General features: G+C 41.9%; 1 protein-coding gene and 1 pseudogene across 2 annotated transcripts; one reads left to right on the top strand and one right to left on the bottom strand.

Annotated features, from left to right (window-relative positions):
- The first annotated feature begins 550 nt into the window (after positions 1-550).
- On the top strand, positions 551-8,612 carry snx24 (sorting nexin 24). Of its 2 annotated transcripts, XM_021602616.2 has the most exons (7): positions 552-759; positions 1,249-1,332; positions 5,304-5,408; positions 5,551-5,645; positions 5,770-5,799; positions 6,679-6,743; positions 6,921-8,612. In XM_021602616.2, exons 1-7 carry the CDS (start codon positions 691-693, stop codon positions 6,989-6,991), a joined length of 519 nt encoding a protein of 172 aa, XP_021458291.1. In that variant the 5' UTR covers positions 552-690; the 3' UTR covers positions 6,992-8,612. The 2 variants fall into 2 exon arrangements, with proteins under 2 accessions (XP_021458292.1, XP_021458291.1); XM_021602617.2 differs by lacking the exon at positions 1,249-1,332 and having other exon boundaries at positions 551-759.
- A 502-nt stretch (positions 8,613-9,114) lies between these two features.
- Positions 9,115-22,632, bottom strand: LOC110523693 (annotated as a pseudogene).
- Positions 22,633-22,682: the final 50 nt, after the last annotated feature.

The following is a 22,682-nucleotide window of genomic DNA, read 5'->3' as shown; positions in this document are numbered from 1 at the left end:
TAAACAATTGTTGGAAAAAATACTTGTCATGCACAAAGTAGATGTCCTAACCGACTTGCCAAAACTATAGTTTGTTAACAAGAAATGTGTGGAGTGGTTTAAAAGAGTTTTAATGACTCCAACCTAAGTGTATGTAAAAGTCTGACTTCAACTGTATGTTTACAACTTAAATTCAAGGTTACTTTTGAATATTTTTATGACCCAAGGGTTTGAAAATTATTAGATATAAGCAAGTACATACTGCGCCCGTGCTCTAAAACATTAGTTGTGTTGTGAAATGCTTGTGCTTATGGTTAGTCTGCTAGCGGTCTCTTTTATCCTGTTTGATATTTATGCAATGAAAGAAGATATAACTGCAACGTTTTGATGTATTCCAGGAAATCTACTTGAATAAATCATTGTGACATTAATTGTGATTTTGTTTTTCAAAAATATTGATTTTCAAGCAGGTTTTCCCGCAGTCGATTGATTTTAGAAACATATTGGTCGTCTCGCGTTGTAATAACTTTCCACCCCAGTAGATGGGAGCAGTGAAGACTTTTTTGCCTCTTCCATACTCTACAGAAACAAGAAGAAGAAGAATCCATTCCAACACTAGCCGTAGCTAGCTACCAAAGCCCATCTATGTGTCTGCAAATTAATATATAACTCGGGATTTTATGCATTTAGGTTCGGGTTTGTTTTGCCAAAATGCATAACGTCAGGATTTCCATTCCATCGTTCCGTTCAGAGGACAATCCGATGGAGAAAGGTTACACGGTAAGATATTGAATGTATGCACCAGTAAGCCTCCGAAAAACAACAATCATAGCTAACATAGCAAATTTACAACAAATGGTTAAACAAACCAATAGCATATTTATTAACCTTGAGTATTGTTAGCGACTCAAGGCAAACTGTCAACCAATGCTGTCAACTAACGTTTATTTAACGTGACTAGACCGAGTGAGAGTAGAGAAGACCCGATTGGCGCGATCCATTCCATTTCACACATTTTACAGACAGTAAAAACGTTTTGGACGATAACACTGACAGGATGTGAAACATCAATCAACTGCTTTAACACGTTCCCTGACCTCCCGGGTTTTCCTTGATAGCAAAGTTACTAAAGAGCAGTTTGGTGTAATTTAATGTATTGTGTTGAAAAATGTTTTAAATGGCCATGACTGTCGATTGTGAATTGATTCAAGGCATATCTCTCTATACGTTCACATTTCCTAACCATGATGACTTTCTTTTCATCACCAGGTCTTTAAAATTGAGGTACTAATGAATGGTAGACAGCATACAGTGGAGAAACGCTACAGTGAATTCCATAATCTGCATAAAATAGTGAGTTTGTGTACAAGTGACTGATTTACACTACATTACCAAAAGTATGTGGACACCAGCTTGTTGAACATCTCATTACAAAATCATGGGGGATTAATAGGGAGTTGGTCTCCCGTTTGCTGCTATAACAGCCTCCACTCTTCTGGGAAGGCTCTCCACTAGATGTTGGAACATTGCTTTTCCACTGCAATGGTGGCGAGCTTTACACCACTCCAGCCGACGCTTAGCATGGTTGCTCGGCCATGGAAACCCATTTCATGAAGCTCCCTATGAACAGTTCCTGTGCTGACGTTGTTTCCAGAGGCAGTTTGGAACTCGGTAGTGAGTGTTGCTACCGAGGATAGATGATTTTTACGCATTTCAGCACTCGGCGGACCCGTTCTGTGAGCTTGTGTGGCCTATCACTTCGCCGTTGTTGCTCCTAGATGTTTCCACTTCACAATAACACGCCATTCTAAGATGGCGCCGAAGAACATGGCTGACATTTTACATTCTTCCAACCAATTGTGCTATTTGTAATATTTTTTTGTGTTTTGTGTACACAAGGTTGCTGCTACCGTCTCTTATGACTGAAAAGAACTGCTGGACATCAGAAAAGCGATTACTCACCGCGGACTGGAAGAAACTTTTTCCTTTAACGAGTCCGACAAGAAGGATATCCTGCTTTCACTGGAACCACGCCTTTTGCATGAAGAAAAGACGCCAGGAAAGGGGACGCAGATCGGGCATCCTGAGAACTCCCACTACCTTCCATTCTTCTCGCTAACGTGCAATCATTGGAAAATAAAATTGATGACCTACAATTAAGATTATCCTACCAACAGGACATTTTAAACTGTGGCGCGATGTCTAATATTAAACAAGTCTCGAGGTACTGCTCGCCTGAGGTAGAGTACCTTATGATAAGCTGTAGACCACATGATCTACCAAGGAGTTCTCATCTGTATTATTTGTAGCTGTGTATTTACCACCACAAAACAAAGCTGGCACTAAGACCGTTCTCAACCAACTCTATAAGGCCATAAGCAAAGAAGAAATTGCTCACCCAGAAGCGGCGCTCCTAGTGGCCAGGGACTTTAATGTAGTTTTACCAAATTTTTACCAGCATGTCACATGTGCAACCAGGGGGGAAAGAAATCTATCACCTTTACTCAACACACAGAGATGCATACAAGGCTCTCCCCTACCCTCCATTTGGCAAATATGACCATAATTCTATCCTCCTGATCCTGCTTATAAGCTAAAACTAAAACAGGACGTACCAGTAACTCGCTAAATACGGAAGTGGTCAGATGACGCAGATGCTACACTACAGGACTGTTTTGCTAGCACAGACTGGAATATGTTCCGGGATTCATCCAATGGCATTGAAGAATACACCACCTCAGTCATCGGCTTCATCAATAAGAGCATCAACGACGACGTCCCCACAGTGACTGTACGTACATATCCCAAACAAAAGCCATGGATTATAGGTAACATCCGCATCAAGATAAAGGCTAGAGCTGCTGTTTTCAAGGAGCGGGAGACTAATCCAGCCGCTTATAAGAAATCCCGCTATGCCCTCAGACCAACCATCAAACAAGCAAAGCATCAATACAGAATTAAGATTGAATCCTACTACACCGGCTCTGACGCTCGTCGGATGTGGCAGGGCTTGAAAATTATTACGGACTACAAAGGGAAATCGTGACGCAAGCCAACCAGACGAGAGAAATGTCTGTTATGCTCTCTTCGAGGCAAGCAACACTGAAGCATGCACGAAAGAAACAGCTGTTCTGGATGACTGTGATAACGCTCTCGGTAGACGACGAAAACAAAACCTTTAAACAGGTCAATATTCACAAAGCCGCTGGGCCAGACGGATTACCAGGACGTGTGCTCAAAGCATGCGTGGCCCATCTGTCAAGTGTCTTCACTGACATTTTCAACCTCTGCCTGACCGAGTCTGTAATACCTACATGTTTCAAGCAGTCCCTGTGCCCAAGGAAGCGAAGGTAACCTGCCTAAATTATTACCGCCCTGTGGCACTCACGTCGGTAGCCATGAATTAATTTAAAAGGCTGGTCATGGCTCATATCAACAGTATCCTCCCGGACACCCTAGACCCACTCCAATTTGCATACCGCCCCAACAGATCCACAGATGACGCAATCTCAATCGCACTCCACACTGCCCTTTCTCACCTGGACAAAAGGAACACCTATGTGAGAATGCTGTTCATTGACTACAGCTCAGCATTCAACACCATAGTGCCCACGAAGCTCATCACTAAGCTAAGGACTCTGGGACTAAACACCTCCCTCTGCAACTGGATCCTGGACTTCCTGACGGGCCGCCCCCATGGGGTAAGAGTAGGCAACAACACGTCTGCCACACTGATCCTTAACACTGGGGCCACTCAGGGTTGTGTACTTAGTCCCCTCCTGTAGTCCCTGTTCACCCACGACTGCGTAGCCAAACATGACTCCAACACCATTAAGTTAGCTGACGACACAATAGTGGTAGCTACGCCTGATCACTGACAACGATGAGACGGCCTATAGGGAGGTCAGAGAACCTGCAGTGTGGTGCCAGGACAACAACCTCTCCCTCAATGTGAGCAAGACAAAGGAGCTGATCGTGGACTACAGGAAAAGGAGGGCCGAACAGGCCCCTATTAACATTGACGGAGCTGTACTGGAGCGGGTTGAGAGTTTTTTTAAGTTCCTTGGTGTCACCATCACCAACAAACTATCATGGTCCAAACACACCAAGACAGTTGTGAAGAGGGCACGACAAAACCTTTTCCCCCTCAGGAGACTGAAGGTTCTACAGCTGCACCATCAAGAGCATCCTGACCGGTTGCATCACCGCCTGGTGTGGCAACTGCTCGGCATCTGAGCGTAAGGCGCTACAGAGGGTAGTGCAAACGGCCCAGTACATCACTGGGGCCAAGCTTCCTGCCATCCAGGACCTATATAACAAGTGGTGTCAGAGGAAAACCTATAAAATTGTCAGACTCCAGTCACACAAGTTAAAAACTTTTCTCTGCTACCGCACAGCCAGCGGTACCGGAGCGCCAAGTCTAGGACCAAAATGTTCCTCAACAGCATCTACCCCCAAGCCATAAGATTGCTGAACAATTTATAAAATTGCCACCGGACAATTTACATTGACCCCCCCCCCCCCCCTTTTGTACACTGCGGCTACTCGCTGTTTGTTGTTACCTATGCATAGTCACTTCGCTCCCACCTGCATGTACAGATTACCTCAACTAGCCTCTACCACTGGCTCGGTACCGGTGCCCCCTGTATATAGCCTCGTTATTCTTATTGTGTTACTTTTTATTATTACTTTTTATTTTTGTCAACTTGGTAAATATTTTCTTCTTGAACTGCGCTGTTGGTTAAGGGCTTGTAAGTAAGCATTTCATGGTAAAGTCTACACTTGTTGTATTCGGCGCATGTGATGAATAAACTTGGATTTGAGTTAGAGTTGACAGAGGCAGCTCTAGCAGGGCAGAAATTTGACAAACTGACTTGTTGTAAAAGGTGGCATCCAATGACTGTGCCACGTTGAAAGTCACTGAACTCTTCAGTAAGGCCATTCTACTGCCAATGTTTGTCTATGGAGATTGCATGGTGGTGTGCTCGATTTAATACACCCATTAGCAACGGGTGTGGCTAAAATTGCCAAATCCATTCATGTGAAGGGGTGTCCACATACTTTTGTGTATATATAGTGGATATTCCTGATGCAAGAACTGAGCCCACAATACTTTCAGAACATATACTGAGCCATCATTGTCAATAATGTTATACGACTGGACTAGGTTAGTGGGGTGATAATTAGTGGAATAGCCTTAGTCTATGGGTGAAGGAAATTAAAATCATAATGGCTGGAATTAGGCTTGAGCTAGGCTTTTAATTTTTCCTCTTCCCTAATCCATGCCCTGTGACTATGCTCAATTTGAAATTTGCTTCTTTCAGCTGAAGAAGAGCATAAAACTGCCTGAGATCCCCTCTAAACATGTACGGAACTGGGTTCCCAAAGTTCTGGAGCAGAGAAGACATGGTCTGGAACTCTACCTACAGGTAATGGAGAACACCTACAGGTTTATACGGACCATTTCCTCGAACCCATATTTTGTATCAATACAGCTCATTAAAATGGTACAATTACATTTTTTTTCCCAACTTCCATTTGCTTTTGTTTCTTGTGTCCGTTATTTAACAGACTATAATTATGGAGAATGAAGTTCTCCCAAAGATATTCCTGGATTTCCTCAACATCCGCCACTTTCCCTCGCTGCCAAAAACAGAAAGCTGTGGGTGAGTTTTTATACAGTGTGCCCTATATAGAACATCTCTCCTCTCCGCAAGAATAGAGTTCCTGCCTTTTATGTAAAAATCCCCAAACTGATTCTGAATCTTGTATGTTTTTCTTCCATTAAAGGTCATTTGAAATGGAATCTGAAGAGTCAAGGTTTGTTAAGTGATTTTGAAAGGTTAATCCATTTTGAATGTTATATTGTATTTGTTCCTATCAATTCCCTGTGTCATTTAATGTTTTCATGTGTATCTGTGTTACTGCCGTTCAAACAGGCAGAAATCCGTCCAGTATTACGTAGCACCGTAATAGTTGCTCTCACTACACTGGAAGTTAATAGGAATACCACTTTTAGATTGCGAAAACCTATATCATACGTTGTCAGATTTCAATACTGGCTGATGTCATAACTCGGGAAGATGTCTTCTCTCAAATGAGCCATTGACCATATTTTAGTGATATTCCTACCTCGAGATATTTGTAATTTAATCGAGGGTCTAGCACATTTTTCCTATTTGTCTGCTTCTTTGGTCCAGGGTGCATTGTATGGTGCAGTTGCCAGAGATATTATAGAAATGAGATGGGAATGCAGGTTGAACATGGTGAGATTGTATACTCCTAAATTGGTAGTGCAGTTTAGGTGATTTTTACAGCTAACTAGCTCCGTTACATGCTGATATTGTCTTTGGTAATATTGTGTGTCGCTACGTTTTCTAGCCGTTAGTCAGAGCATTGCATTGTGGATTTTGTAATCGACTTGAGCTGCAACGGATTTCCACAGCGATTTTTCTATGCTTCTACCAACCTTGTTATAAACGCCAAAATGAAAAAATATTCTTCTCACATATTAGTGTTATTTAACAGTGTGATTTAGTGGATTTTACCTTTTTGTATAGTTTATGATGTAGGTTAATTACAAAGTATAATGTCAAAATAGCTAACTATTCAGCATAATGTTGTCAGAGGTCTGGCTTTATCAGGCTTGTGATCCTTAACCCCCTTAACTTCTCCTTCTCCTCCCTGGTCTCTCTGTAGTAAACTGACCCATCAGCCAACCATGATCTACCAGCGAGACCCCTACCTGCTCCCATCCACCCACGGTAACATGTCTTTACACATCTTCACACTGCCCATGAATAGACAATCAATATCGTTGCAATATTAAAGTGAGATCTCTTAATTAAATATTACATAATGTAAATACAATAGCTAATCATTTGAAGGGGAAACGTAATATTGTATAGAACAAATCAGTTTGACTTTTTTTCTCTTCATAGATACATTTTCAAATGTTGTCATAGAAGGAGTGATACATGGAATATTTTACCCAGACCTTCAACCAAGGTAGAGTTACTGTATGCCAGTTTGGAGGACTTACTACTAACTCTTGACGACAAAGGGATGACTCAGAAATGTACACGTTGTAAGCGTCTCAATTTTGTGAACATTATTCTAATAGTTGTGTGTGTGGATATACCATTTTTATCTATTCATAGTCATTTTGTAGTTTGTTTCCCAGCATTAATGGATATGTTGATGAGAGATGCCTTTTCTGAAGTATTGTTACTCAAAGAAGAACACTACTGTAACATGGTTGCAAAGGGAGGGTATATTACTGAACATTTTAAAAGTTACCAGTAAACTACCAGAATTTGGTAATTTTCAAGGATTTTATTTAATCTACTACAAGACATCTAGTGGCCCATTTGAGTACATCAGATTATCACAGGTGTCTAATCTCTGGCCTTCTGTGTGGCCTTATCACATGCAAAATAAATAATCAAATAAGATCACTTTAAAATAAAACAATTATGACAACGCTGTCAAGGATAATCCTAAATGTTAACCATCAATTTAGTGAACAACATTGGTGTTTAATATTAAATATGCTTTTTTTTCTTGAACCATTGGTCTATCCACTAGAAACTCATGGACACATATATATATATATATATATATATAAAATGAATACTATACTGACACTCAGTTTATTAGGTACACTACCCCGTTAATGAAAATGGAGCTAAGGCATATGCATATATAGACTCAGCCTTATGGACCAGCAGGCTGTATGCATCTACTAATGGTATTTCCCTAAAATGAAGGTGAGACCTCGCGGTTTTACACTGTGATATGTTGATGAAATAACCTTTAATAGGTCAAACTGTTTAACTCTATATTAGCTATGAATTAATGAAGGGCAGCCGATCAAATGCGTGGTTAAAAAGCTGAAATATAAAAAGGGAAGCTGAACTTGTCTGTGTAATAAGATGCATTTTGTTTGTCTGCCTTATCTTAGTGTGTCTCTATTGTAAAGAAGAACAATGTGGTTCATTGTTGCTCTTTTTGAACGTGGGACTGCTGCTGTAAACCTACAACAAAGGGCCATTTTAAAATGCCAGAGTTTTGATCCAACTTAGCGACTGAAGCACTCCAGAGCTAAACTCTTAGCGGTGCTGTAATGTTCCACTGTGCGTAATTCACAGTGGATACTTTTTTGAAGAGTTTAGTTGGTCTAACATTTACTTTGCACTTGTCATTCGTTAGACAATTATGGATGGTTAATACTATAGACACTCTAAAATATGAGGATGGTCTGGGCATCCTTTATTTCTATCCAATGTGTTCTCTGAATTGAGACCAGGTGGACACTAGCACACTTAGTGAATCATTTTTCATTTGTTAAACTAACCCAAGTTTACCTTTTCATTTAAGTCATGTATAGAATTGTCCACTTCAACTGAGAAAAGCATGCCCGGTGTTAACAAATCCAATGATTTTTAATTATCATTGTTATTTTTTAAATATTGTGTGTATATAGCATATGTATGTCCTGTACAGTATGTATCTTGTGCCATGACACCCTACCATTAATGACACTGTGGTGTTGTACTGTAGCACTTTAGGCAGAGCACAGTAATCTGTAAAATATCATGATTAAGACAGACCGCAATAAAGCATGACACTTCAATACCGGTTTCTCTTTTTTTTCTCAACTAATGAGTGAAACTTCCTGGCATTTGTGTGGACTACATATTCATGAAACTTTTTACATTTCCCCCATTTAAGGTTTACCCAAAATCTGAAACATACATGAGCATTCAAGTTCAAAACACTGAGAATGCGAATATTGTATCGTGTTATTAGAAAAGTACCAGCTGCATTTTGGAATGCAAATGGTGACAAGTCAAACATTGATACCATAGGTTTCATAGTAAAGCTAGCATATGAAGTTCAGCTACACCACTACTACACAACTTTATTTGTATTGCTTTTAAGCCTTTTAATGAATTTCTTGTTAATAACATTTTATTCTCGCTAGCTGTGTAGGTACCTATCAAGTAAACAAAATTATTACCCTCAATCAAATGACCTCATGCAAAGAGAGACCTTTTGTGAAGGTCTATTTGGATTTAATTTATGAAAAATTGATACTTCTGACCATATTCAAAATTAAACAACCTTGGAATGTTTTTTTTTTTGTAACACAGAAACTTGACAGTCTAGCATCTTCTCGCTGTCATTCAAACACATTAATTTACTAATACATTTTCTCACACACACACAATACTCCTAGAGCTCATCGTGGCCAACCTCGTCCTGATTTGTCTCTGGTTCCTTCATGGTGGAAAAGGCCACTTCACTGGTCAGCTGCTCCAGAGGAGGGAGGCCCACTGCCAGGTTACGCATAGCTATGGCTGTCATCAGAAACCTACAACACAGAGCTCATGGTACCCTCAAAGATATGTTCCTTATATTTACAATCTATGACATGTACTCCTTCCTATAATGCTAATGTCTACATTAAATAGAATTCAGTTTCCACATTTTAAAACTTCATCTCCAGCACCATCTTAACCTCGACGGGATCGGTGCCCCCACGGCACGGTTGAGCTAACGTGATTAGCATAAGGTTGTAAATAACAACAACAACAATAATCCCAGGACATAAATGTATTAATAAACCAATTAGGCACATTTGGGCAGTCTTGATACAACACTTTGAACAGCTGTGCATTGGATCAGTCTAAAACTTTGCACATGCACTGCTGCTATCTAGTGGCCAAAATCTAAATTGCGCATGGGCTGGAATAATACATTATGGACTTTCTCTTGCATTTCAACAAGGGTGCGGATAAAAACAAAAACATTTATTTTACCAGATCTAATGTGTTATATTCTCCTACATTAATTTCACATTTCCACAAACTTCAAAGTGTTTCCTTTCAAATGGTATCAAGAATATCCTTGCTTCAGGTCCTGAGTTACAGGCAGTTAGAGTTGAGTGTCATTTTAGGTGAAAATTGAAGAAAAGGGCCAGATCCTTAAGAGGTGTTTAAGATACACTACATGGCCAAAAGCAGCCACACACAAGCCTAAGATCACCATGCCAAGCGTAAGCTGGAGTGGTGTAAAGCTCGCAACCATTGGACTCTGGAGCAGTGGATAAGCGTTCTCTGGAGTGATGAATCACGCTTTACCATCTGGCAGTCCGACGGACAAATCTGGGTTTGGCGGAAGCCAGGAGAACGCTACCTGCCGGAATGCATAGTGCCAACTGTATAGTTTGGTGGAGGAGGAATATGGTCTGGGGCTGTTTTTCATGGTTCAGGATAGGCCCCTTATTTCCAGTGAAGGGAAATATTAATACTTCAGCATACAATGACATTCTAAACAATTATGTGCCTCCAACTTTGTGGCAACAGTTTGGGGAAGACACTTTCCTGTTTCAGCATGACAATGCCCCCGTGCTCACTAATGCTCTTGTGGCTGAATGGAAGCAAGTCCCCGCAGTAATGTTCCAATATCTAGTGAAACGCCTTCCCAGAAGTGTGGAGGCTGTTATAGTAGCAAAGGGGGATCAACTCCATATTAATGCCCATGATTTTGTAATGAGATGTTCGACGAGCAGGTGTCCACATACTTTTGGTCATGTAATGTATGTGAAAATGGCACATTTCTATGTTTTGTAGTAAAAAAGATAAGTGACAACAAATTTGTAGACAATTGGTTAAAATCATATGATGCATACCGATGATGTCATTGGAAATGCTTCTCTTTATCTTTTTTACTACAAAACATAGAAACGCGCCAAGCTGGTGCACAATACCAGTGGAAAGTGGAGGAATCGCATGGGTTTAAGAGAAGACAGGATAATGACTATAATCCTCATGGGGAAATTGTTTGTGGACAAGGACATTGAGACAAATACAGACATAAGTACGGGTTTTGTCATGGGTTTTGGTAGTTGCAATGAAAACAAAACACTCACGTTTGCCGCAGCATGTAGTACTTTCACAGTAAACCGGTTCAGCCTTTCGGACATGTTGGCTTCTCTGTGCTTCTTCACTTCCTTAGTTCGTCACTGTCGGCATAGAAACAGCCGGACGACGGGATCCCGTCACATTGACCTCTGACCCCTCATCGTTGTCTCCAGTGATGAGTGGCTGGAGCTCTGGAGGCAGGGGCTCTGTTTCTGTGGGGGCAAGACGATGTGTTAGCTTAGCACAGTGTTTCCCAACCCTGGTCCTCCAGTACCCTCAATAGTACACATTTTATTATAACCCTGGACAAGCACACCTGATTCAACTTGTCAACTAATCATCAAGCCCTTAATGAGTTGAATGAGGTGTGTTTGTACAGGGCTACAACGAACATGTGTACTGTTGGGGGTACAGGATGACCAGGGTTGGGAAACACTAGCTTAGCACTTCCTTTGTGTCGCGTGCTAGTTCCTATTGTGTGTGTTAGTTCCATTTGTGTGTACACTGCATACGGAATGTATTTAGACCCCTTGATTTTTCCACATTTTGTTACGTTAGTCTTATTCTAAAATTGATTAAATTAAATAGTTTTTTCCCCTCATCAATCTACACCCAATAACCCATAATAACAAAAGCTAAAACAGGTTTGTAGAAATTTTCGAAAATGTATAAAAAAAACTGTAAAAAGATGACATTTACATAAGTATTCAGACCCTTTACTCAGTACTTTGGCAGAGATTACAGCCTCGTGTCTTCTTGAGTATGACGCTACAAGCGTGGCACACCTGTATTTGGGGAGTTTGTACAATTATTCTCTGCAGATCCTCAAGCTCTGTCAGGTTGGATGGGGAGTGTTGCTGCACTGCTATTTTCAACTCTCTCCAGAGATGTTTGATCGGGTTCAAGTCTGGGTTCTGGCTGGGCACTCAAGGACATTGAGACTTGTCCCAAAGCCACTCCTGCGTTGTCTTGGCTGTGTGCTTAGGGTCGTTGTCCTGTTGGAAGGTGAACCTTTGCCTGAGTCCTGAGGTCCTGAGTGCTCTGGAGCAGGGTTTCATCAAGGATCTCTCTATACTGTGCTCCGTTTATCTTTCCCTCGATCCTGACTAGTCTCCCTGTCCCTGCCGCTGAAAAACATCCCCACAGCATGATGCTGCCACCACCATGCTTCACCGTAGAGAAGGTGGCAGGTTTCCTCCAGATGTGACGCTAGGCATTCAGGCCAAATAGTTAAATCTTGTTTCTCATGGTCTGGGAGTCCTTTAGGTGCCTTTTGGCAAACTCCAAGCGGGCTGTCATGTGCCTTTTACTGTGGAGTGGCTTCCATCTGGCCACTCTACCATAAAGGCCTGATTGGTAAAGTGCTGCAGAGATGGTTGTCCTTCTGGAAGGTTCTCCCATCTCCACAGAGGAACTCTGGAGCTCTGTCAGAGTGATCATCGGGTTCTTGGTCACCTCCCTGACCAAGTTCGCCCTTCTCCCCCGATTGCTCAGTTTGGCCAGGCGGCCAGCTCTAGGAAGAGTCTTGGTGGTTCCAAACTTATTTTATTTAAGAATGATGGAGGCCGCTGTGTTCTTGGGCACCTTCAATGCTGCAGAAATGTTTTGCTACTCTTCCCCAGATCTGTGCCCCGACACAATCCTGTCTCGGAGCTCTACGTACAATTCCTTCGACCTCATGGCTCAATTCAAAATCAATTGAATTGACCACAGGTAGACTGTATACTTATGTAAGTAAATAAGGTATGTTTTTTATTTTTAATAAAAGGGCAAAAATGTCACACAAACTGTTTTTGCTTTGTCGTTGTGAGGTAGCGTGTATATTTTTAAGGAACATTTATTGAATCAATTTCAGAATAAGGCTGTAACGTACAAAATGTGGAAAAAGCGAAGGGGTCTGAATACTTTCCGAATGCTCTGTATATTTAAGCCCTGACCTGTTCCGTTGCGGACCCGCTCCTGCAGTTCAAACAGCTTAGTGAAGTTCCTCTGTAGCGCTGCCTCTGTGGTGTTGCCGTAGATATACATGTAGCAGGACGGCTCCTCAGCCCCAGCAGGAAGCTGCTCACACACACATACAATGAGTACTCCTAGCAACATCATGGCAACTGGAATGTGAAACGTATGTTTAGCAGTAAGTTCCACACCATTATAATGACTACAGTACAGCAGTCATCCATTGAAGGGTGTTATTACAGGCTGGCTGAAGCAGGTAGGGTGATGAAGGAGCATACTGCTTCTGCACTCCAGGTTGGAGCGTGTAGTTCTCCTTCTCATCCACTATCTCAACATTCAGCAGGCCCTGCAGCACCTGCACACTGGTGTTGCCCAGGTCCTCACTGACATAGTTATCTAGGTGGAGACCTAGAGGCAAGACGAACCAACACATGCATGACTAGGATTGAAATGTGCTTTGGTGAGGAATCAGTAATCACCATGTTGGCCCTTTCCTATTCTTTCCATACACCAAGCCACTCGGCTCCGTCATATCCTCACATGGTTTCTCCTATCATTACTATAAGGATGACAACTACTTTTCTCTTTCTCCCCCCTTCTGACACCCAGGTGGCGACACCCATCTCTGCGTGCCTGGCAGATATCTCAGCTTGGATGTCGGCCCACCACCTCAAGCTCAACCTCGACAAGACGGAGCTGCTCTTCCACCCGGGGAAGGCCTGCCCGCTCAAAGACCTCTCCATCACGATTGACAACTCCACAGTGTCAGCCTCCGAGTGTGCAAAGAACCTTGGTGTGACCCTGGACAACACCCTGTCGTTCTCTACAAACATCAAAGCAGTGACTCTCTCCTAGCTTGTGCCATCAAAACCCCTGCAACTTATCCATAACGCTGCAGCCCTCCTGGTTTTCAACCTTCCCAAGTTCTCCCATGTCACCCCGCTCCTCCACACACTCCACTGGCTTCCAGGCGAAACTTGCATCCATTACAAGACCATGGTGCTTGCCAACAGAGCAGCAAGAGGAACTGCCACTCCCTACCTTCAGGCTATGCTCAAACCCTACACCACCGCTGGTCTCTTGGCCCTCCCATTCCTACAGTAGGGCAGCTCCCGCTCAGCCCCAGGCCAGTACAAACTCTTCTCTGTCCTGGCACCTCAATGGTGGAACCAGCTTCCCCGTGAAGCTATGACAGCTGAGTCCCTGCCGATCTTCTGAAGGCACCTCAAACCCTACCTCTTCAAAGAGTATCTTAAATAATCCCCCTCTTTCCTCACCTTGAGTAAAAGTCTATTTACTATGCCTGTGATGTGGTTGTCCCACCTAGCTATCTTAAAATGAATGCACTAAGTCGCTCTGGATGAGAGTCTGCTAAATGACTAAAATATAATTACTCTCAATGGAAAACAATGAGGGAGAGGGGGAGACCCCGAACCTGGGAAGTCTGCGATGAAGACTGTCTGGTTGTCCAAAGAGTCCTCTATCTCCTGAAACTTTCTCCTCTAGGGAGAGAGGTCCACCAACAGAGCCATGGATTTGGGCGTAATGGTGACCAGTCTGCCTTCACAATGTTCACACGGGGGTCAAAGATCCTAACTGAAGGGAAAAGAGAATTCAAGACCAAACTGCGAAGAACATTTCTATCCATGTGGAGGATGTGAAAGATCACAAAAAGGCCATGTTGTACCGTTGTTGGAAGCGTTCATTGATGGACACCCAGATGTCAAAGATCTCTGGGTCAGAGATGTTGTAGTGAGGCAGGTGGCGGCTCAGGCAGGTGGCATACTGCTTCAGCATGTCCCCATGGTCCTTCCACCGCCGACTCTGAGTGAACACCTACAGGTGCACCACAGAACTATTTCAGAACATGTAAATACGCACACACAAAACATGAACGCCACATGAATGGGGTATACATAAGACATTCACAACACCTTTATGGAACCAGTCATAACACCTTCATGAGTATTGCAGCATGAGGTACTCAGATCCGCCTTCTCCCAGATACTGTCACAGAAAAGTTCATAATTAAATAAGATATACGCAATCAATATTTTCTAGAAAGGTGTTAAGTGAATGAATGAACATTATGGGCGACCTCCATTCCCAACGTGTTCTTATCTCTGAGGTCCTACTGTATGTAGGGCTGATGACTCTCTGTATGTAATTCACTTAAAATCAGACCCAGAGTGCCATCATTGTTCAGATGGGATGTTGAATGGATCGACTTGAGCTTATACTCCTCAGTGTCACATTCCCCATGTTTTCCACTTTTGCTTTCTGACCTTTCCTATGACTCTATATTGGTGTTATGGTTCAGTGGCTCACCCCAGGGTTGAGGTATCCAACCTCTCCTGTTTTTCCATCTTGGTAGGTGATCTTGACATGCTGGTGGGAGCGAGAGTGAACCATCATATTCCAGGAGTACCCATACAGGCCATTGGTCCAGTTGTTATAGCCCGAGGTCAAAAAGCAATATATATACACATTTGTGCACATCATTTTAGAGAAATAAGCATTTTGTGCATATGGAAAATTTCATAGATCTTTTATTTTAGCTCTTGAAACAACACATTACATGTTGTGTTTATATATATTTTTTTGACATCCCTGTTAGTGAGCATTTCTCATTTACCTAGGTATGCCACACCTGTCCGGTGGATGGATTATCATTAGAGTTTGCAATTAGCATGCTGACTATAGGAAAGTCCACCACAGCTGTTGCCAGAGATTTTAATGTTCATCATAACATTGTTTTAGAGAATTTGTCAGTGCGTCCAAACGCAGACCATGTGTAACCATGCCAGCCCAAGACCTCCACATTCAGCTTCTTTCACCTGCGGGATCATCTGAGACCAGATACCCAAACAGCTGATGACACTGAGAAGTATTTCTGTCTCTTTCTTTCTGTCTGTCTTTTTGTGGGGAATAACTCATTCTGATTGGCTGAGACCTGGCTCCCAAATGGGTGGGCCTATGCTCTCCCAGGCCCACCTATGGCTGCGCCCCTGCCCAGTCATGTGAAATCCATAGATTACGGCTTAATTTATTTATTTCAATTGACTGACTTTCTTATATGAACTGTAACTCAGGAAAATCATTGAACTTGTTGCACTGTTGTGTTTATATTTTTGTTCAGTATATATCACACTGAACATACCAAACATTAGGAACACCTTCCTAATATTGAGTTGCACTCCCCGACACTTTTACCCTCAGAACAGCCTTAATTCATTGGGGCATGGAATCGACAAGGTGTCAAAAGCGTTCCACAGAGATGCTGGTGCATGTTCACTCCAATTCTTCCTACATTTGTGTCAAGTTGGCTGGATGTCCATTCAGCCAACATTCTTCCTACACACAGGAAACGGTTGAGCATGAAAAACCCAGCAGCGCTGCAGTTCTTGACACAAACTGGTGCGCTTGGCACCTAATACCATACCCAGTTCAAAGGCACTTCAATTTTATGTAATGGCCATTCACCCTCTGAATGGCAGACGTAAAAAAAAAAAGATTTTTGTGTATCTGTCTCCTCCCCTTCACCTACACTGATTGAAGTGGATTTAACAAATTACATCAGTAAGGGATCATGGATTCACCTGGTCAGTCTGTCTTGAAAGAGCAGGTGTTCTTAATTTGTTGTATACTCAATGTACACACACACACACACACACACAGTGCCTTCGGAAAGTATTCAGACCCCTTGACTTTTTCCACATTTTGTTATAATAGTCTTATTCTAAAATGTATTAAATATTTTTTTCCCCCTCATCAATCTACACACAATACCCCATAATGACAAAGCTAAAAACTGAAATATCACATTTACATAAGTATTCAGACCCTTTACTCAGTAGTTTGTTGAAGCACAGTGATTACAGCCTCGAGTCTTCTTGAGTATGACACTACAAGCTTGTCACACCTGTATTTGGGGAGTTTCTCCCATTCTTCTCTGCAGATCCTCTCAAGCTGTCAGGTTGAATGGGGAGCGTTGCTGCACAGCTATTTTCTGGTCACTAAGTTGACTGTGCCTTTAAACAGCTTGGAAAATTCCAGAAAATGATGTCATGGCTTTAGAAGCTTCTGATAGGCTAATTGACATAATTTGAGTCAATTGGAGGTGTACCCGTGGATGTATTTCAAGGCTACTTTCAAACTCAGTGCCTCTCTGCTTGACATCATGGGAAAATCAAAAGAAATCAGTCAAAACCTAAGAAAAAAAATGTGTAGACCTCCACAAGTCTGGTTCATCCTTGGGAGCAATTTCCAAATGCCTGAAGGGGTACCATGTTCATCTGTACAAACAATAGTACGCAAGTATAAACACAATGGGACCACGCAGTCGTCATACCGCTCATGAAGGAGATGCCTTCTGTCTCCTAGAGATGAACGTACTTTGGGGCAAAAAGTGAAAATCAATCCCAGAACAGCAGCAAAGGACCTTGTGAAGATTCTGGAGGAAACAGGTACAAAAGTATCTATATCCACAGTAAAACAAGTCCTATATCGACATAACCTGAAAGGCCGCTCAGCAAGGAAGAAGCCACCGCTCCAAAACCGCCATAAAAAAGCCAGACTACGGTTTGCAATTTCACATGGGGACAAATATCGTACTTTTTGGAGAAATGTCCTCTGGTCTGATTAAACAAAAATAGAACTGTTGGCCATAATGACCATCGTTATGTTTGGAGGAAAAAGGGGGAGGCTTGTAAGCCAAAGAACACCATCCCAACTGTGAAGCACAGGGGTGGCAGCATCATGTGGTGGGGGTGCTTGCTGAGAGAGGGACTGGTGCACTTCACAAAATAGATGGCATCATTAGGTAGGAATATTTTGTGGATATATTGAAGCAACATCTCAAGACATCAGTCAGGAAGTTGAAGCTTGGTTGCAAATGGGTCTTCCAAATGGACAATGACCCCAAGCATACTTCCAAAGTTGTGGCAAAATGTCTTAAGGACAACAAGGTCAAGGTACTGGAGTGGCTATCACAAAGCCCTGACCTCAATCCTATAGAAAATGTGTGGGCAGAACTGAAAAAGCAAGGAGGCCTACAAACCTGACTCAGTTACACCAGGTGTCAGGAGGAATGGGCCAAAATTAACCCAACTTATAGTGGGAAGCTTGTGGAAGACTACCCAAAACGTTTGACACAAGTTTAAATTATTTAAGGTAATGCTACCAAAAACTAATTGAGTGCATGTAAACTTCTGACCCACTGGCGTAGTGATGAAATAAATAAAAGCTGAAATAAATAATTCCTTCTACCATTATTCTGACATTTCACATTCTTAAAATAAAGTGGTGATCTAACACCTAAAACAGTGAATTTTTACTAGGATTAAATGTCAGGAATTGTGAAAAACTGACTTTAAATGTATTTGGTGAAGGTGTATGCAAACTTCTGACTTCAGCTGTATGTAAGGAATATTATAAGGGACAGTATAAGATCCCTTTCTACTACCCCTGAACAAGGCAGTTAACCTATGAACAGTGGGTTTTCATTGACAATAAGAATTAGTTCTTAACTGACTTGCCTAGATAAATACAGGTCAAATAAAAAACAGAACTGCACTCCAGATCAGGACAGCAGAATGTATGGACCAGTTTTACTTCTACAAAGCCTCGTTCCACACCCCTCTGCAACTCCCATCGTTCTGCTGACTCAAGCTAGTCTACGCTACTGTTTGGTGCTGACGGATAGCAATGTTGACACTGATTGAGCAATTATTCTGGTAACCCGTAGAGTTGGGAAATAACTTTAGCTGACAGTGGTACACTCAGTGACTCCCAACTGTGACAATCAAATCAGGGCTTTTTCTTAATTCAATACATGGAAAGGACTACAAGTTTATCACAAACTCATCCTCCGTTTCTACAGGAGTAGTACCTGTGTGATGAAGTGAGAGTAAGGCAGGAAGAACTGTTCAGCCAGGTACAGAATGGTGAACAGAGTTGCCAGCTTGTGTTTAAACCGTGTTTTGGAGGCCTTGGGGGCAGGATGGATCCTGTAGAGGTGTTTTGGGTCTCTGGGTAAACACAGGGGATGCTGGGCTGTGGGGAAGGAGATGTGAGTGGCAGCACTGGCATGAGGAACTCTGGGAAGCGACTAAAGAAGTTCCTGGGCCAGTCGGGGTAGCAGAAGACAGGACCAGCATGGCGTAGGCAAACATACCTGGGGATAAAATAAAGGACAATGTGATCAATAGGGGATTATAGATTAACTTAAATAGTGGATCATTATAGAAAAGATAGCTTTGAAATGCTTTCTGGGACACAGGAGACTGCTTGCATTATGTTGCCCTCAAGGTTAGGCCGTCATTGTAAATAAGAATTTGTTCTTATCTGACTTGCCTAGTTAAATAAAGGTTAAATAAAAAATCAAAATAAGTGATAAGGAAATACTTATCAATGCAATCGTTTAATGACTAGGCTTAGTAATTACAATTAGCCCTCACGGATTTTGTAGTTTGAATTATAATATTTGCTCATTCGTTACCATAACTAAATACAATTAATCAATGGGTTCTCACCGATGCTGAAGAGTTGGGAATTCATACAGTGAAAGTAACTGACAAAGAAAATGCCAAAAGGACAGATCCAGACGAAGACCACCTCCATGGACAACCAGTAGACTCACCGTTTCATTAGGCAGAATCATCCTGTGGGACAGACACACAGGATAAAAACGCATACAATCTTGTCAGATTGGGGCAGTTTGATAAGCCGTGCAAAACATGACAGAGCAGGGCCCTGTTTAACTAACCTGAAAGGGTAAAAAAAGCCAATGGTGTGCCAAGTATGACATGAAATATTCCCCACCCAGTCTGCATCCAATTTCTTGATTCCAGCAATGAAGTGTACTATGGAAATCTGCCAAGGACATATATCAAGATATTCATATTATAGGAGCATCCTAAAAGTTTATCACACATATGTAATTAGGCAGATAATTTTAATAGAGTAGTAATGAAGACAAGTTTCCATGGATTCAATATAATGAATTTGGCACAGACCTGAAACCTCAGAAGAGTACAGTTCTAAAGTGGCACTTGGGCATTGTTTTTCTTAGGATTACGTAATCCATCTATTGACCTGAAAATAATAATATACAGTACCAGTCAAAAGTTTGGACACACCTACTCATTCAAGGGTTTTTACTATTTTCTTCATTGTAGAATAATAGTGAAGATATCAAAGCTATGAAATAACACACATCTTGGCATTCTCTCAACCAACTTCACAAGGTAGTCACCAGGAATGCATTTCAATTAACACGTGTGCCTTGTTAAGTGAATTCATGCATTTAAGCCAATCAGTTGTGTCGTGACATGGTAGGGATGGTATACAGACGATAGCCCTATTTGGTAAAAGACCAAGTACATATTATGGCAAGAACAACTCAAATAAGCAAAGAGAAACGACAGTCCATCATTACTTTAAGTCATGAAAGTCAATCAATCCGGAAAATGTCAAGAACTTTTAAAGTTTCTTCAAGTGCAGTCGCCAAAACCATCAAGTGTTACCAGCCTCAGAAATTGCAGCCTAAATAAATGCTTCACAGAGTTCAAGTAACAGACACATCTCAACATCAACTGTTCAGAGGAGACTGAGTGAATCAGGTCGAATTGCTGCATAAAAAACACTACTAAAGGACACCAATATGAAGAAAATACTTCCTTGGGCCAAGAAACACAGGAGCAATGCACATTATTCCAAATTTGAGATTTTTGGTTCCAACTGACTCAGAGTAGGTGAGGATGGAGGATGATCTCCGCATATGTGGTTCCCACCGTGAAGTATGGAGGAGGAGGTGTGATGGGGTGGGGGTGCTTTGCTGGTGACACTGTCTGTGATTTATTTAGAATTCAAGGCACACTTAACCAGCATGGCTACCACAGCATTTTGCTGAGATACGCCATCCCATCTGGAACTGCATCAGATGACCTGGCCTCCAATCACCCGACCTCAACTGAAATGAGATGGTTTAGGATGAGTTGGACCGCAGAGTGAAGGAAAAGTAGCCAACAAGTGCTCAGCATATGTGGGAACTTCTTCAAGACTGTTGGAAAAGCATTCCTCATTAAGCTGGTTGAGAGAATGCAAAGTGTGCAAAGCTGTCATCGAGGCAAAGGGTGGCTTCTTTGAAGAATCTCAAATATATTTTTGTTTAACACTTTTTTGGTTGCAAAATAATTCCATATGTGTTATTTCGTAAGTTTTGATATCTTCACTATTATTCTACAATGTAGAAAATAATAAAGAATGAAAAACTCCTGAATGATTAGGTGTGTCCAAACTTTTGACTGGTACCGTATGTACATAAGTGTGCATACACTGACACACACACACTGACACACACACACGCACACTGAAAAAAAAGAATGTCAATCAACCAAATATATTATACCTAACAGCTCTTTAGTACAATGGTTTCATAAGAGGTTAACTACTCACCAATATCTATTGGCATCCCATGAATGTCAGCTGGAAGCCAATGAGGCCGTAAAGGTAAGAGTGGTTGTTCCATGCTGTTTTGTCCAGGAAGAAGATGTACCAGTAGGTGGATATGAACATGAGACAGGAGAAGTGGTAGAAACAGCCCAGCATGATTCCCACAGCACCCATAAAGAAGACCCAAACATAGAAATTGAACATTGATGCTCTCATTAAAAGACACACACACAAAGGGGATAGCATACAGTTGCTGTTCTAATCACTGAATCAGAACTTGACCTACTAAAGAGAATCATCACATAGACCAGGTACATATAATCAAGAGGCAGCGGCTGCAGGAAGTTGAAGAGAGGGAAGCCAGGTGGCTAAAGCATTCTCAGGCACAAATTAAAATGACAGATCCTGCAGCCCTTTTGACTCAGGATAACTAAGCTTAGTGAAAATGACTGACAGCTCACCAAACAGGAAGTGGAAGATGCCCAGTAAAGCAGGATAAGTCGGGCGGTTTAGGAGATACACCAGGTGATGCCAGGAGGACAGGTCCTCCTTCTCAAACCCAAACAGATGCTTCATCCTGCTCTCACTTTCCACTACCCTCTCTGCTGTTGGTGCCGTGTCCTTGTCCATGGTCCCTTCATCACTACTCCCAGAAGAGTCCCCCTGTTCTGAAGACTACTCAATGAAAGGAGCACCTAAGCCATTTCACACTTCATAAGAGAAACATCTTTACCCTACTGTTCACAAGAATGCAATAGGTATGTGTTGTGTACTATATGTAAATTCCACAATGCACTAAAAACCATAAGACACAATTAATATAAATATAAACACTTAATTGTTTATCCTGATTACAAACTCATTGCGTATGTTGCACGTATAAGGATGTAATGCAACTCTCTCACCGTAATTCACGTATTACTCAAGCTAAATCTCACCTTGCTATAAACAGTGTAACAATTTACTGAAAGCAGAGCTGCAAAGCAACAATTGTTACATACCTGTAGCAGCATTGTCGCACGCCCTTGCCTCCATACTTAACTCGGTTATGCAACCACAAAAAACACTAGATATATGGACAGGGATGTCAACCTAGCAGAAGAAGGCACCTCCTTTTCCTAGGGAGTTTTTTCAACACAAGTAAACAGTTGGGTACGTGTCGCCCGTGTTCAAAGAAAGGCTGTCTGGAAAATCGACTGGGAACCTGAAACCGTGCTCAGCGTCTATTGTTTTTTTTTCACGAGACACATCTACTACTGCTAGTGGGGATCTGGAAATGATATGACGACAGCGGTTGGGATGAGAATGGTCTTTGTAGATGGTTAATAAAACAAATCTAAATTACCTCCTGAAATAACATTGCAT

This window comes from Oncorhynchus mykiss, chromosome 5, assembly GCF_013265735.2.
Source record: "Oncorhynchus mykiss isolate Arlee chromosome 5, USDA_OmykA_1.1, whole genome shotgun sequence".
NCBI lineage: Eukaryota > Metazoa > Chordata > Actinopteri > Salmoniformes > Salmonidae > Oncorhynchus > Oncorhynchus mykiss.
The sequence above is the reverse complement of the archived record's forward strand: the minus strand, read 5'-3'. Positions and strand labels throughout refer to the sequence as shown.